This window comes from Rissa tridactyla, chromosome 18 (assembly GCF_028500815.1).
Source record: "Rissa tridactyla isolate bRisTri1 chromosome 18, bRisTri1.patW.cur.20221130, whole genome shotgun sequence".
In the NCBI taxonomy this organism is placed as follows: domain Eukaryota; kingdom Metazoa; phylum Chordata; class Aves; order Charadriiformes; family Laridae; genus Rissa; species Rissa tridactyla.
The window spans coordinates 1,714,495-1,727,232 of NC_071483.1; the positions used below are offsets into that span (position 1 = coordinate 1,714,495).

The 12,738-nt window shown below is 45.7% G+C and overlaps 1 protein-coding gene across 3 annotated transcripts in view; it reads left to right on the plus strand.

The window, feature by feature from the left end:
- Positions 1 to 333: 333 nt before the first annotated feature.
- The window catches only part of ZMYM4 (zinc finger MYM-type containing 4), a 43,717-nt gene continuing 31,312 nt past the window's right edge, over positions 334 to 12,738 (plus strand). Inside the window, exon 1 of one of the 3 annotated variants that reach the window (XM_054223339.1) lies at positions 334 to 511. In XM_054223339.1, the coding sequence (XP_054079314.1) occupies positions 470 to 511 (42 nt within the window). In that variant the 5' untranslated portion in view covers positions 334 to 469. Of the gene's footprint in view, positions 512 to 721; positions 1,718 to 12,738 lie in introns of those variants that run through there. The other 2 variants (XM_054223342.1, XM_054223340.1) reach the window with 2 other exon arrangements.

Sequence of the window (12,738 nt, forward strand, 5' to 3'; positions counted from 1 at the left end):
GTGTCCTGGGACGAGCCTCGCGACTCCCGCCCTGAGCCCACCCGGGGGTGCCCATGCTGGGTCCCCCGCGGTCCCCCCGGTCCCCCCCGGTCCCCTGCGCCCTGGGGCAGCCACCCAGCCCGGCCCTGAGGAGGCGCCACTGCGCCTGCGCGGCAGGTGGGGGGGCGGCGGGAGGCGGGGCCACGCGGGCCTGCGCAGGCGCGCGGCGCATGCGCGCTGGGGCCCCGCGCTGGGCTTGTCGTTGCAGCTTTAAGAGGGCTCGCGGCCTGGCGGGTACGACCCCCCCCTGCCCCGAGGGAGCCGCCGGGCCCCCCCCCGCCAGCCCCCGCCGGCCGCAGCACGGCGCGGCGCCGGCCTCGGCACCCCGCCGAGCCTCCCCCCGGCGCCCCCCGGAGGGGGGGGGAAGGCTGAGAGGGAGTGACCCCCGGCCCCTCGCCCCGGGCTGGGATAGCTGAGAGGGGGGCGCAACATGGCGGAGGCCAAGGAGGAGGGGCCCGGCCCCCGCGCCAGGGTGAGTGGGGGGCGCGAGGGGAGGTCAAAGGGGAGGGGTCAGGGGGCGGGGTCAAAGCGGGAGGGGGCCACGGCCGGGCGCCGCCGGGGTGCGGCGTGCGAGGCGCCGCGGTCCCGCCGCTGTCCAGGGCCCTGACGGGGGAACCGGAGGGCCGGCAGCCGCCCCAGGCGCCGAGCGGCCGGGGCCGGCCTGCGGGGCCCCCTCCGGCCCGCGGACAGGCGGCCCCCGGGCGGTGTGTGGCCGCTGGCTGCGGGCCGGCGAGCGGTGCTGTCCCCGCTGGCCTCTGAGCCACGCTGCCTCGCGAGGTTCCTTTGGTTTTGCCTTAGATTTCCTTAAGGAGAGGGTCCAGGCATCGTTTTCATCGGCGTCTTGGCATCCCTTGAATAATAAACTTACAGCTAACTAGGATCCATCGTCACCGTCTGTCTCCTTGTTTAAAACACAACGTTCTTGCTGCTCTGTTGAAATTGATTTCAGTTGTCCATGTCAAGCCATAGCGAGCCAAGATGGCAGTTCCATCCAGTTCTTAGGTACTCAGCTGCAACCATTGTGTGAGCACCGTTAGCTGTGCTAATCCTGAGGCTTGGTCTGTAAGTACACCGGGCATGCTCATCGACTTGAAGAAATTCTTCGTCTTTTAAACAAATGGAAGGTTCTTGGTGGCTCACGCCTTGTAGCCCATGAAGTAACTGAGGGAAAGTAACTTTTAAAATAGTGCTCAAAATAATCTTGCAACGAGTCACGTCCTCTTTCCTGCATGCATGTAACTTTTGATGAAAAGCTTTCTGATAGGAACGAGGTTAAGTCACATTTGAAGTTGTGTGGAAGGCTCCATAGTCTACACGACTCTGAGCTGTCCAGTTCCCTTTTCCCAAAGATGAAGAAGTTTTCCCATTCTCCCTCCTTGAGAAAGACAAAAACATGAGCTCAAGTTTTCCATTCCTTTGTATGAAAGAAGTTTAATTTGCTGCATTTATTTCAGGGAACATGAAACTTGTGATTGCGGTGAAACTAATTCTTGCTAAACAGAACAATTGACCTTCAGGATCTCATTGGAGGAGTTGCGCGGATGTTGTTTGTCTACTCTGCAGTTACAGAAATGAACATCATCACTGAATTGTGACCCGTGTCTTTCAGGCACTTGCGCTTATTTACGAGCAAACTCAAAGAATTTTGCAGAATTGCTCGCAACTATTACATAAATGTGTAAGCCTTGGGGATCGAGATTTTGGCTATCTGCAAGAAGTTTAAAGGGAAGTGTCTGCCTGTAAGACAATAACTTTACAAATTTTAAATTAAACTTCATTCCCAGTAATTGAAATGTTAGTGGACATAAGGAAATACTTTTACGCCATGAGAACAGTCAAGCATTGGAACAGGTTGCTCAGAGAGGTTGTAACCAGTGGTCTCTTCATGCTCATTGCCTTCGTATGCTCAATTTATCTGTCAAGTTACTTGGTATTACCAACGAAAAAAAAGATGATTGCTTTTTTTCTTCTTAAGCTTGCCAATTATCTGCTAAGGAATAACAAAAACGTATCATCAAGTTGGTATCATCTTCATTGGTCTTGGGAAAAATAATTTCTCTCTCGGTTGGCTAATAATCCGCTGGACGGTAAGTCCAGAAATCTCCATCAGTTCTTGCTCCGCATGTCCCTGTACATTATGGAAAGCCTCTTGTGCTGTTGGCATTGACAACATTCTTCATTCCTGCAAAAGCAGAGAATTTGTTTGGAAAATTTAGGGATGATCCAGGAAAGTGGCAATTGCCCCAGGCAAGTTAGTTAGGAAAGAGAAAACACAACTTGCCAGTCTAGCCTGAAGGAAGATGCCTTCCTGGTCCCAAGTCTGACAGCGACGTTAATCTTAACTGTGCCAGGAAGGCTCCTCTCAGATTTTAAAATAAATAGTAGCACCAGCGTAATGCGTTGTACCAGACTGTAATCTTCGAAGTCTGAGAGGTGAATTTCCTCATCTCCTTTCCTCATCCCAAAACCAGTTTATGCATTGAGATGTTCTTGAGGAGTGGTGGGAGGAGTAAATCCTTCCTGGCTGGTGGAACCTGTGAAGAATGAGATTAGCATACCATAAATATGGCACACTCGTGTATCTTCCATCAAAGCCAGAATTAATGAGGTCTTGGAAAACGTGCATATCCCATTTCTCTTCCCCGTAGTGGTCCATTTCCCGTTTGTGCTGGTTTTGGCTGGGATAGAGTTAACTTTTTTCATAGTAGCTAGTACGGGGCGGTGTTTTGGATTTGTGCTGAAAGAGGCGTTGATAACACAGGGATATTTAAGTTACTGCTGAGCAGCGCTTGCACAGCATCAAGGCCTTTTCTGCTCCCCACCCCGCCCCGCCAGTGATGGGCTGAGGGTCGCACGAGAAGCTGGGAGGGGACACAGCTGGGACGGTGACTCCAACCGCCCAAAGGGATATTTGACATCATGCTCAGCATGTAAAGCTGGGGGAAGAAGGAGGAAGGGTGGTGATGTTCGGAGTTTCGGTGTTTGTCTTCCCAAGTGACCGTTAGGCGTGATGCAGCCCGGCTGCCCTGGGGATGGCTGAACCCCGGCCTGCCGCGGGGGGTAGTGAGTGCATTCCTTGTTTGGCTTTGCTTGTGCGCGCGGCTTTTGCTTTATTAAACTGCCTTCATCTCAACCCACGAGTTTTCTCACTTTTACCCTGCTGATAGGGCTGCGTGGCGCTTGGTTGCCAGCTGAGGTTAAACCACGACAGGCTGATTTAATAATGTCTTCAGAGAGGAACTTAGCAAGTGCTGATGCATTCAGAATTGCTCTTTTCAATATTAAAATCTTTTGCAAATATTGTTGCAGAAGCACATACAGTGAAACTGGCGTTTTGCAAAACCCGTTGATAAGCACTTGCCATCTTTCAGCTCAATCCACGGTAATGAGCAACAAACTAAAAAAGATTTTGCCAGTGTAAGACTGACATAGAAGTTTGTCTAATTTTGATTTTTAATAGTATCTGGAAAGTTCTTGTGGCAAAATTATTTAGAGAAGCTTAATTTCTGCCCAAAATCAAACTGTTGTATTTTCTAAGGAAAATATATCAATATATTTTACTTTTCATATTTACTAAATTATATCAATATGAACTTGAAAGATGTCTGCTTGTATGTTTGGGGTTTTTTTATTCAGTTTATCAAAATATTTGTGGCACTTCAACTTTAATTGGTAGGTAATATCACTGTCTTGAGCAGTTTATATTTTGAATAGAACGATCATTTATTTATGACAATACTCTGTCAACCCCTTGAATAGACAGGAGAATTTGGGGTGTACAGTGCTAACTACTGAAATTTGACACTTGGGCTCTTGGAAGTTGATTTGGTGTGGATGGGTGAACACCTGGGTGTCTACATCAAAAAAACAGCTGTTTGCAAAAGATTTTTAATTTTGCATGGCTTTAATTAAAAATTGAAGGAGGTAATCTCATTTAGAAAGTTTTGTTCCTGAACTACTTTTGAATGGTACGAAGACGATGAAAACATTTCTCTGCAAAGGGTTGTGCACCTCTCAAAGGATGCTTTGATGTCATAATCTTTGAATTCACCTTCTAAAAATAAGCATAATGGATCTCAGCCTTTTACATTAGGACTTTTCACATTGTATAAAATACAGAGAAGTTAAGTAAGCTCTTTATGGCCCTTTCAAGGCCCATTGCCTGATTAGGAGAGTGGAAATTAATTCTGAAACCACTCCCAATGTTCTTGAAGAGGTTATCTCAACTTTTCTCTCATTTAATGACTGTTGGATCCCATCCTCCTTCGAGACATTGCAATTAACATTGGCCTTTCCCTAAACAAGTCTTGTAGCAAGCTTTATCTAGAGAATTTTCCTCAAGGTTTTCTGTCAATGACTGACTCTCCTCAGTTGATTTCCATCATCTGTTTTATAAGTGTTGTAACAGCGTAAAAGCAGTGCTCTTGTACCTCACTGCTGCTTTTGCTCGTAGCACTTACTCTCTGCGATCATCTAAACTCTTCAAAATAAGGCTTCTCTGGCAGAGACTATTTCATCAAGGATATGTTAGCGGGATCATGTGCGCTCTCAGTGTCTATCATCTTAGGCTGTGTTCTGCCATATGTTCTTCAATAGAGAAGAATTGTGTTTCCGCAGGGGCGAAAGAGGGAGATGGGTAGAGTACACCTGCAAGATTGGGTTTTTTAATTAGTTGTCCAGTGGAAACATAAAAAAGAGAGTGAGAAAGAGTCAATCTGGGAAAATAACTTGAGGATAAAATGAACTCTGTTATTGGAAGGGTCCAGCAGAGTGTTTCATGAATGCTGTAGGTGCGAGGCCGTGATAAACAAATCCTTGCATGTTGCTGATCCCAGGAGCGGTTACTTTATTTCTAGAAGCACGTACCAGGCTGAAGCAAAAGCCACACGACAGCTGAGTTTGGAAGAGATTGAAATCTGCTATCACGAGCTGCTCTTGAGCCGTGTCAGGAAAAGGGAGACCGATGTAAGTGTCGAGCAGGCTGCAGCTTGGTGCCAACCTCCTGATCTAGAGTAGATGGCCTGTATTGCCATACCCTTTTCCTTTAGCTCTGACTCTCTGGAGGTGCTACTCTGAAATTTCAAGGGAAATGAAAAGTTTAAAGGACCGTAACTTTGCTTTACCCAACTTGTAGCAATCCAAAAATTAGGTGATATAATTCTGTCCTTTCTGTAAATACTGACTGAAGAATGATGGTAATGTATTTAGTTTGGGTTACCGTATTTGCTATCTGCTTTAGATATATCTCTTTAATTTTAAAAGTAGTTTGAAGTATTAAAGGGCTTACATACACATTAGATAATTTTAAAGTGTGTTGTTTCTGATACCTTTGAAGTTTTTAGTAAAAAACATGTGGTAATCGATCATCATTATAGCCAAAGTTTATTATACCAGATTTTTGGTAGCAAACCCCAAACTTAAATTTTACATTTGGTTCTTTTCTCTTTGGAGAGCTGGTCAAGATTCAGAGAAATATTTGAAGTCTTCTAAGAGCGTGGAGAAGTTTAGTCTCAAAAACCTGAGTCTTGGTCCTGAGCTAGCTAGGAACTTGGATGTGAGAGCCGTCAGGATTAGCACTTACTTAAGACCCAGCCTTTATGTCTTGGAGTTTTGCTGCCCACAGTGGTGGTCAGAAAGCACAAACTGCCCCGGAGGGTGGCACAGCAGAGCCCAAGCAGGGTGCGAGAATCCTGGGCCCTTCTGAGCCAGCAGACACTGCCAGGTTGCCTTTGTGTGTCCAGTCTGCTGTGCCTGCGCTCAAACCGTCTCTGCATGCTGTGTCGCGTTGTAGGTGAGAAAAACAGGACAAACAGTTGTGATAGCAGAGTCTTGGTTTTACTCTCTTAGCAGTGTAAACGAGAGTGTAGAAATAAATGTTTTCCGTTTGCAATCATTACGCTGTAAGCTGTACCCACAAAATAGCTCTTTAGTCTCGCCCAGGTTTTCTGGACTCTTTCTGCCATCAGTGGAAGAGATGGCAACATCTGAATGATCCTCTGCCCAGTCCCGGCGCAGGATGAGTTGCTGCCACAGAAATCTCTTCATTTCCATTGGAAAGAGAGGAAACCTCAATTGCTAGCCTAATAAACTAATTTTCAGTTGTCTAAATTTAGGTGAGAAGAACCTGAGACAGAATTAGCACAACTGTACAGAGTTATTCCTACAGGAGAAATTTTTGAGTACTTGTTCTCTTTTATTATTTTTTTTAATAACTTATTTGTGAAGTTTTTTGAATCTTGATATTTGTTAAAGCAGTCTAAAAAGGAAGTGGAAAGAGTTCATCTTCGTTAAATGATGCCGTTTGCTCAAGAAAGTCTTAATGAAATCCAGTTTAGTTACTGCAGACTATTAACAGGTCTTTGTTATCTTTAATATTGCCTGGTAGGAGTTGTTATAGTGCTCTATGAAAAAATTACACTTTTTTGTGGGTTTTGGCAAAATTTCTGCTATCCAGAAACTAACCAAATTGATTGGTTAAACATGTTTAAAGAAGGTTTCGTTGTGGGGAGGGTGCTTATACAAGGCCGGCCTCACCTCCATCGCTTCTTTGCAGGCAGAAGAATCAAGCAGCCGCGGCCGCAGTTCGTACTGTCTCGCTGTGATAGTTTGTGTCCTTGAAGGCGTTTTGTGCAGATGGTCTGGTTTGTCCGTGTACCAGGGCAGGTCTCGAGTGCTCCGTGAAGCAATCACAGGAGCTTCCCTGGGAGCTCTGATCACACAGTACTAGTGGTTTTCTGCCTGTTTTTACAGGTGTTCGGGCATGTCATTCTGAAGAGCTGTGGATACTTGTAATGCTATCTGCAAACAAGGTGGAACATCCAAATAAGGTGCCTTCATAGGAAAAGAAAAAGTAGAAGCCAACCAGGGCTACAAATGGGACAGGAACTGTAGCCACCTGAAAGAGAGAAATACCAGTTTTTATAAGAGGAGAGCAGAAAGTCATAGAACTGTGCAGGATTGTTGGAACACGCAAAAAGGAAGCCTGAGTTAGGAAAGTATTTTGAAGAATAAAGTAGAACATTTGATTGCTTTTGTCTCTTTAAGGACAGAAATACTGAAATGTAGAGACCTGAATATACATACAGGCTCTCCAGTTTTCACCACCAATTGTTGTTCTTGGCACCAAACTCTCACAAGAAGGGAAAAGACTTGCAGTACCTAATGGTAGATGAGATGATTCACCAGTGTGGGCCTATTAACGTATAAACCCTTCTGTGAAGGAGGGCTGATAATCCCCGCTGTGTTTACCAACAAGCAGAAGGTGCTACATTTGTGAATTTTCCCGGTTTGCATGCAAAGCCATCTTGTGGGCTTCTTATTTGAGGACAGATTATGGCGAAAAGCAGACAACTTAGGTTTTATACATGTTTCACTTTCTTTAAAGATTAAGTTACAGAGGGTTGGGATTTTCTTCCTCCTATTAGTAACGTAACTAGGAGCAAGCAACTGCTAACATGGTTCATTATCCTCTTGGGGGAGACATTGAGTAGAGGCACCTTTCTGAGGTTGTAGTGCTGGTTCTCCACCCCAGATTGTTACCCTCGTTGCTTCTTAGCTGTATTGTAGGGACTGGCATTCCCTTAAAAGACGCGGTGATGGCCCTCTCTTAATGAGCGTCTCAGCTTCTAAGTTAAATGGAATTAAGGGGATTGTGTGCTTTGCAGAACATAATCTTCTAAATAGCTGTACTTTTGAAAGCTTTGGCCAAAAGTATACGTTTGTAATCTGGGAAATGCCGACTTTTTTGTGGGCTGTTAAAATATGTAACTGAACTGAAATTTTTGGTTTGGAGTACTTGGTGAGTGTCACAGCAGAAACATACATTGTTATGGTATGGACCCTGCTCTGATTTTGGTGGGGTTTACATCCATGTAACTTCAGTTTAGTTTTTCTGACATATGCTGTGAGAAATAGGAATTATCTTTATTTCATCTCACTTAGAGATTTAGTGTAACCAAAATCCCAGCGTCAACAGTTGTTTGTAGTGACTTAACCAGCAGCAGGAAAGCTCCATGCATAGCTGGGGGTGAGGTTTTGAGGGGAGAAGTTCTTTGGTTTTGTAAGAAAGCCTTTATTGTGGATGTCTTGGTTTGTTTGGTATGTGTTTTGTGTCTGTGTTTCTTAATTTGCAAAGCCCACACGTCTAGCAGGCTTCAGACCAGCACATCAGACTCTGGTGAATCCATTGCAAGGTGAATCCTTCCCCCGTGAGGCTGTGTCCTTCTCAAACCCATGTTTGTGGGCAGATGGCAGAAGGGCTCGGATACCCCTCTGCTTTTTGTAGTTATAGGTTAAAACCACTGATTGTTCAGAAAAAGTAAGGCACGCTGTAACTTTCTGTGTGTTTGACAGACTCGGCTACTTGGGCCCACGTAGGTTGGTAACAGCATGAGCTTGTGTGTGCGTGTTTGAGGGATATGGAAACCATAATGTCAACAGGGGCTTTGTTTGGAATTGGCCTGTGAATATTCAGAAAACTCAGGAATGTCAGAAGAACCTGGGGATAGAAAGGGGCGACGAACTTACACGCTGAACTGCTCCCCCATGATTTCTGGTGAATCATCCAAAATTCTGAAAATGCACAAATGAAATGGCAGCAGCAGGTACCTGAACCTTCTTTCCTGAAACTTAAAAATGGAGGATGCATAAGTGAGTGAGATGCAAGGTAAAACCATGTTTCTTGAACAGGAAGATGAGGAGCCACAAGAAACTGAAAAATACCCGCCTTTGTCTTTTTACATGTACAGGCGATTGTTTGGGATTTGCCTTTAAAAATAGCATCCATTTAATTACCCTTAGACTGGAATAGTGATTAAAAAGAATCTTTTGAAATCTTGAGCATGGCTGAGCTGCCCTCAAGGACACATCTCGCAGTGTCTGCCCAGCTGGGCTCTCCCTCTCCTCACACTCCAAACGTGTCGTCACCTACCAAGAGCAAGGCGGGGGTTTGTGGACTGTCTGTCTGTCTGTCCATCCATCTGGTGTGGCTGTCTGTCGGTCCATCCATCGGTCCGGCCTGGAGCTGGGGCGGCTGTCCACCCGTCGGTCCAGCTGTCAGTCCAGCACAGAGCTGAGACAGCTGTTGGTCTGGCCTGGAGCCAGGGTGGCTGTCCGTCTGTCGGTCTGGCCTGGAGCTGGGGTGGCTGTCCGGCCGTCCGGCTGTTGGTCCATCCGTCAGTCCAGCCCGGAGCCCGGGTGGCTGGCTGTCGGTCTGTCCACGGTCCATCCCAGAGCCGGACAGCTGTCCGTCTGTCCGTGACTCTGGTGTGTCTGTGGGTCCGGCCCAGAGCCGGGGCGGCTGTCGGTCCATCCGTGGGTCTGGTGTGGCTGTGGCTCCAGCCCGGAGCTGGGGCAGCTGTCTGTCTGTCCATCCGTGGGTCCAGCCCGGACCTGGGGTGGCTGTTGGTCCGTCCGTGGGTCCGGTGTGGCTGTGTGTCTGTGGGTCCAGTCCAGTGCTGGGGCAGCTGGCTGTCTGTCCATCCGTGGGTCCAGCCCGGAGCTGGGGCAGCTGGCTGTCTGTCCATCCATGGGTTCGGCCTGGAGCCGGGGCGGCTGTGTGCATGTCTGTGGATTCGGCCTGGCTGTGTCCGTGGGTCCGGCCGGGCTGTGTGCATGTCCGTGGGTCCGGCCGGGCTGTGTCCGTGGGTCCGGCCCGGCTGCGTGCGTGTCCGTGGGTCCGGCCCGGAGCCAGGGCGGCTAGGGGGCTCTGCAGGCCCGTCACCACGCGCCGAGCTCTATGGCTCGCCTGACCCCGCCGGATTCTCTTCCTGCCGCAGCCGATCTGTTCCTGTAGCAGGTACCTGCAGCCGCTGGCTCTTTGTTACCCTCTGCTCTTCCCTCCCGAGGTGCTGCCAAGGTACGCAGCGCCGGGTGCGGGGGCCTGGGGGGAGGCCGCCCCGGGAGGACCCCCTGCTTCATTCTGCCGCCGCGGCGGAGCTTCCCCCGGCAGAGGTGCAGCGCGGCCGCCTGCGTCCCTTCAGGGATGTGTAAAAGGTCAGGGGATGCTTCCTCAGCTCACAATTTAAATCACTTCTTTTTCTTTTCTTTTTTTTTTTTTTTTTTAAATGGTGTCTTCCTTATCAGTTCCATGAATTCTGAAGTGGGGGGTTACGCGGTGTATATACGCTGAAACTGTACAGACAACAAATTGAAAATCATCTCTGACTATTTTTAATTGCAGTTTTCTTAACATCTGCTTCCTGTCCGCAGTTTGCTTATGGATGCGGTAAAACCTAGCATCAAATTTCAAAAGGCTTGCTAGAAAGATACCTGCCTGTATATGTAAAGTCATTATATTGTCTTGTTTATTTTTTAAAAGAAATTCCCTATTTTGCGTATGAAACAAGATTGTAGTCGTAGGCAGCTTTTCTTTTTATATTGCACAAAAAATAATCTATTATTTGTTTGATTTATGGAAGCTATGGCAACTTTGAATGTTGTTGAAGTATGGAACAGGTTTTTAGTTATTTCAAATTAGCGCAGTGTATTAAAGTGTAAACAGTGTCTTCTGTCACCCGCTCCAAGCAAAGACGGGTTAGTGCTGAGGATGTAACGCTGTTTCCCTAGAATCTAATATACAATTGTAAAATAAAAAAAAAGACACACCTGGTGGAATTTTTTTTTTTATAAAAGCAGTACTGTCTTTGTGTAAAGTGTAGTTAATTTAAAGCAAACCACATTGCTTCCAGGGATGCCTAGTTGTTTTGTCACCATTTCTGCATTCTTGTTTCATTTATTTTTTTATTACAACCTGAGTAGGCAGCATGTTGCTTTGTGTACAATGCTAGCTCGTGAGACAGAGTCGCTGAGAAAGATACATCCTAAAACATTTAATTTTGCTAATATCAAACTTAAACTGTTCTGTCCTAAACTCTTAGGGAATGCTCACTACTTAAAAGCACTAAGTATCATTAAGCTATTCTCTGGCAACAAATATTTGCCAAAGTGATTGCATGAAGGTGGTTTAAAATATGATATTCTTGAGTTTTGTTTTACGGCGGCGGGTGCGTTTTGAGGACTGTGTTGAGGAGTTGAAGCCCAGAGTATTTTAATAGGAAACCTTCAGTTCTTGATACTTTCCATTCTGTTGTTATCTGGGATGTTGAGGTGCCTCTTCTTAGATATGTCCAAAACGACCCATGGGAAATGCCATCTGGTGAATCAGTTTCATGTTTGCCTCTGGAGTACTTTTGCTCCATTTTAATCACCAAATCTTAAAAAATCTGAGCAGAAGAAATGAGGGGAGTTAAGGGTGATGACGACTAAGCAAAGGAGGAAGTGTAAGGACTGGTGAGAGAGGGAATTGCTTTGCAGAAACGTAGTAGAATAATATAGAAATAGTAAGTTGGGCATTATTACTTATCTTTCTGTGTAATACACCACCATAATCCAGTGGAAGCCAAATTATATGACTGATTAAGGTGATACATTTTAATGTAACTATTGCTATACAGCATTTCCTCCTGAGATGGCATTAAACAAGACTGTGATAGGACTCAGGAAGGGAATATAAGTGTATATAATTGACAGAATACCCCACACTAATTCAGGAAAAAAAAAGTGTATGAGCCCTCATTTCAGGACCTAGTCCAGTTATAGACTGTTGTGGAATGAATAATTTATTGGGGAGATACATATATATATATATATGTATGTTTGTGTGTATGTAGATACACATGTACACACACACTTCCCTTCCCTCTCTTTGGATTTACTCCATGGGGGAGTTGTGATGCTGTTCAGCATCAGAAACTAGAGGTGCCTTAGGTAAGACTGCTGGTATTATCAGATGCCAAAGTTCCTGTTCTATAAATATTTCCAATGGAAGCTTTTGACCACAGGACACAGATCATCCTTTGTGTCCTAAAACTTTTTAAAGGCAGAAAATGTTCAAGGTGGCCTCTTATTTTGATAGCCTCACAAAAGAAAGAGAAAAGAAAGAAAATAGGGTTTGTTTTTCCTAGGATGACCTTGGTTTTGGGAAGTGTTTTGGTTTCCTTCCAGGTACATTGCAAATATTTTCCAACTTGGGGAAAATATTTATGGTAGTCCCTAACGCACTCCTGCAGGCGACCCCTTGTGCTGACTTGCGTGTTATTTCTTTGAATGAAACAGTTAAGAGAGGTCCAGACTGCAAAATGTCTTTTTTTTTTTTTTTTTTTTTCTGATAACAGCATTTCTGGTTTTGTCACCTATTATTAAAAGATTCGTTATCACCAGAGGAGGGGGAATACCGAGGGTCTGGATGTATAAGGTGACCAGAATTGTGGTAGAACCTAGAATACTTTCCTACAGTATTTCCTACTCTGGATCTCAGAAGAGTCAAAGAACTGCTTTGATATAAAGCTGCTTTGAGAAAAGGATGATCTAATGCTTCATCTCAACAGAAAACTTCTCTCACCCTGCCAGCAAATTGTCTGAGGCTTTTTTGGAGAAGAAAGAGCATTACTGATAGGAAGCAAGAGAAGGATCAAGGAAGGTCAGCGTAGAGAAAAGGACCTAGGCTATCGGGTTTGCTTCCCGAGGCTTCGGACTCTGATATTGTTGTCAAATGGCAACAAATTCCCTTTTCTCTTCTTCTATAAAAACAGTACACCTCCTTGTCCTCAGCATCTGATACTGGCGCTAAGTATATCCAATGTCTACGGGAATAATTTCACAGTAGTCTAAACTTAGCTGACTGCAAGTGGATTTCTAGAT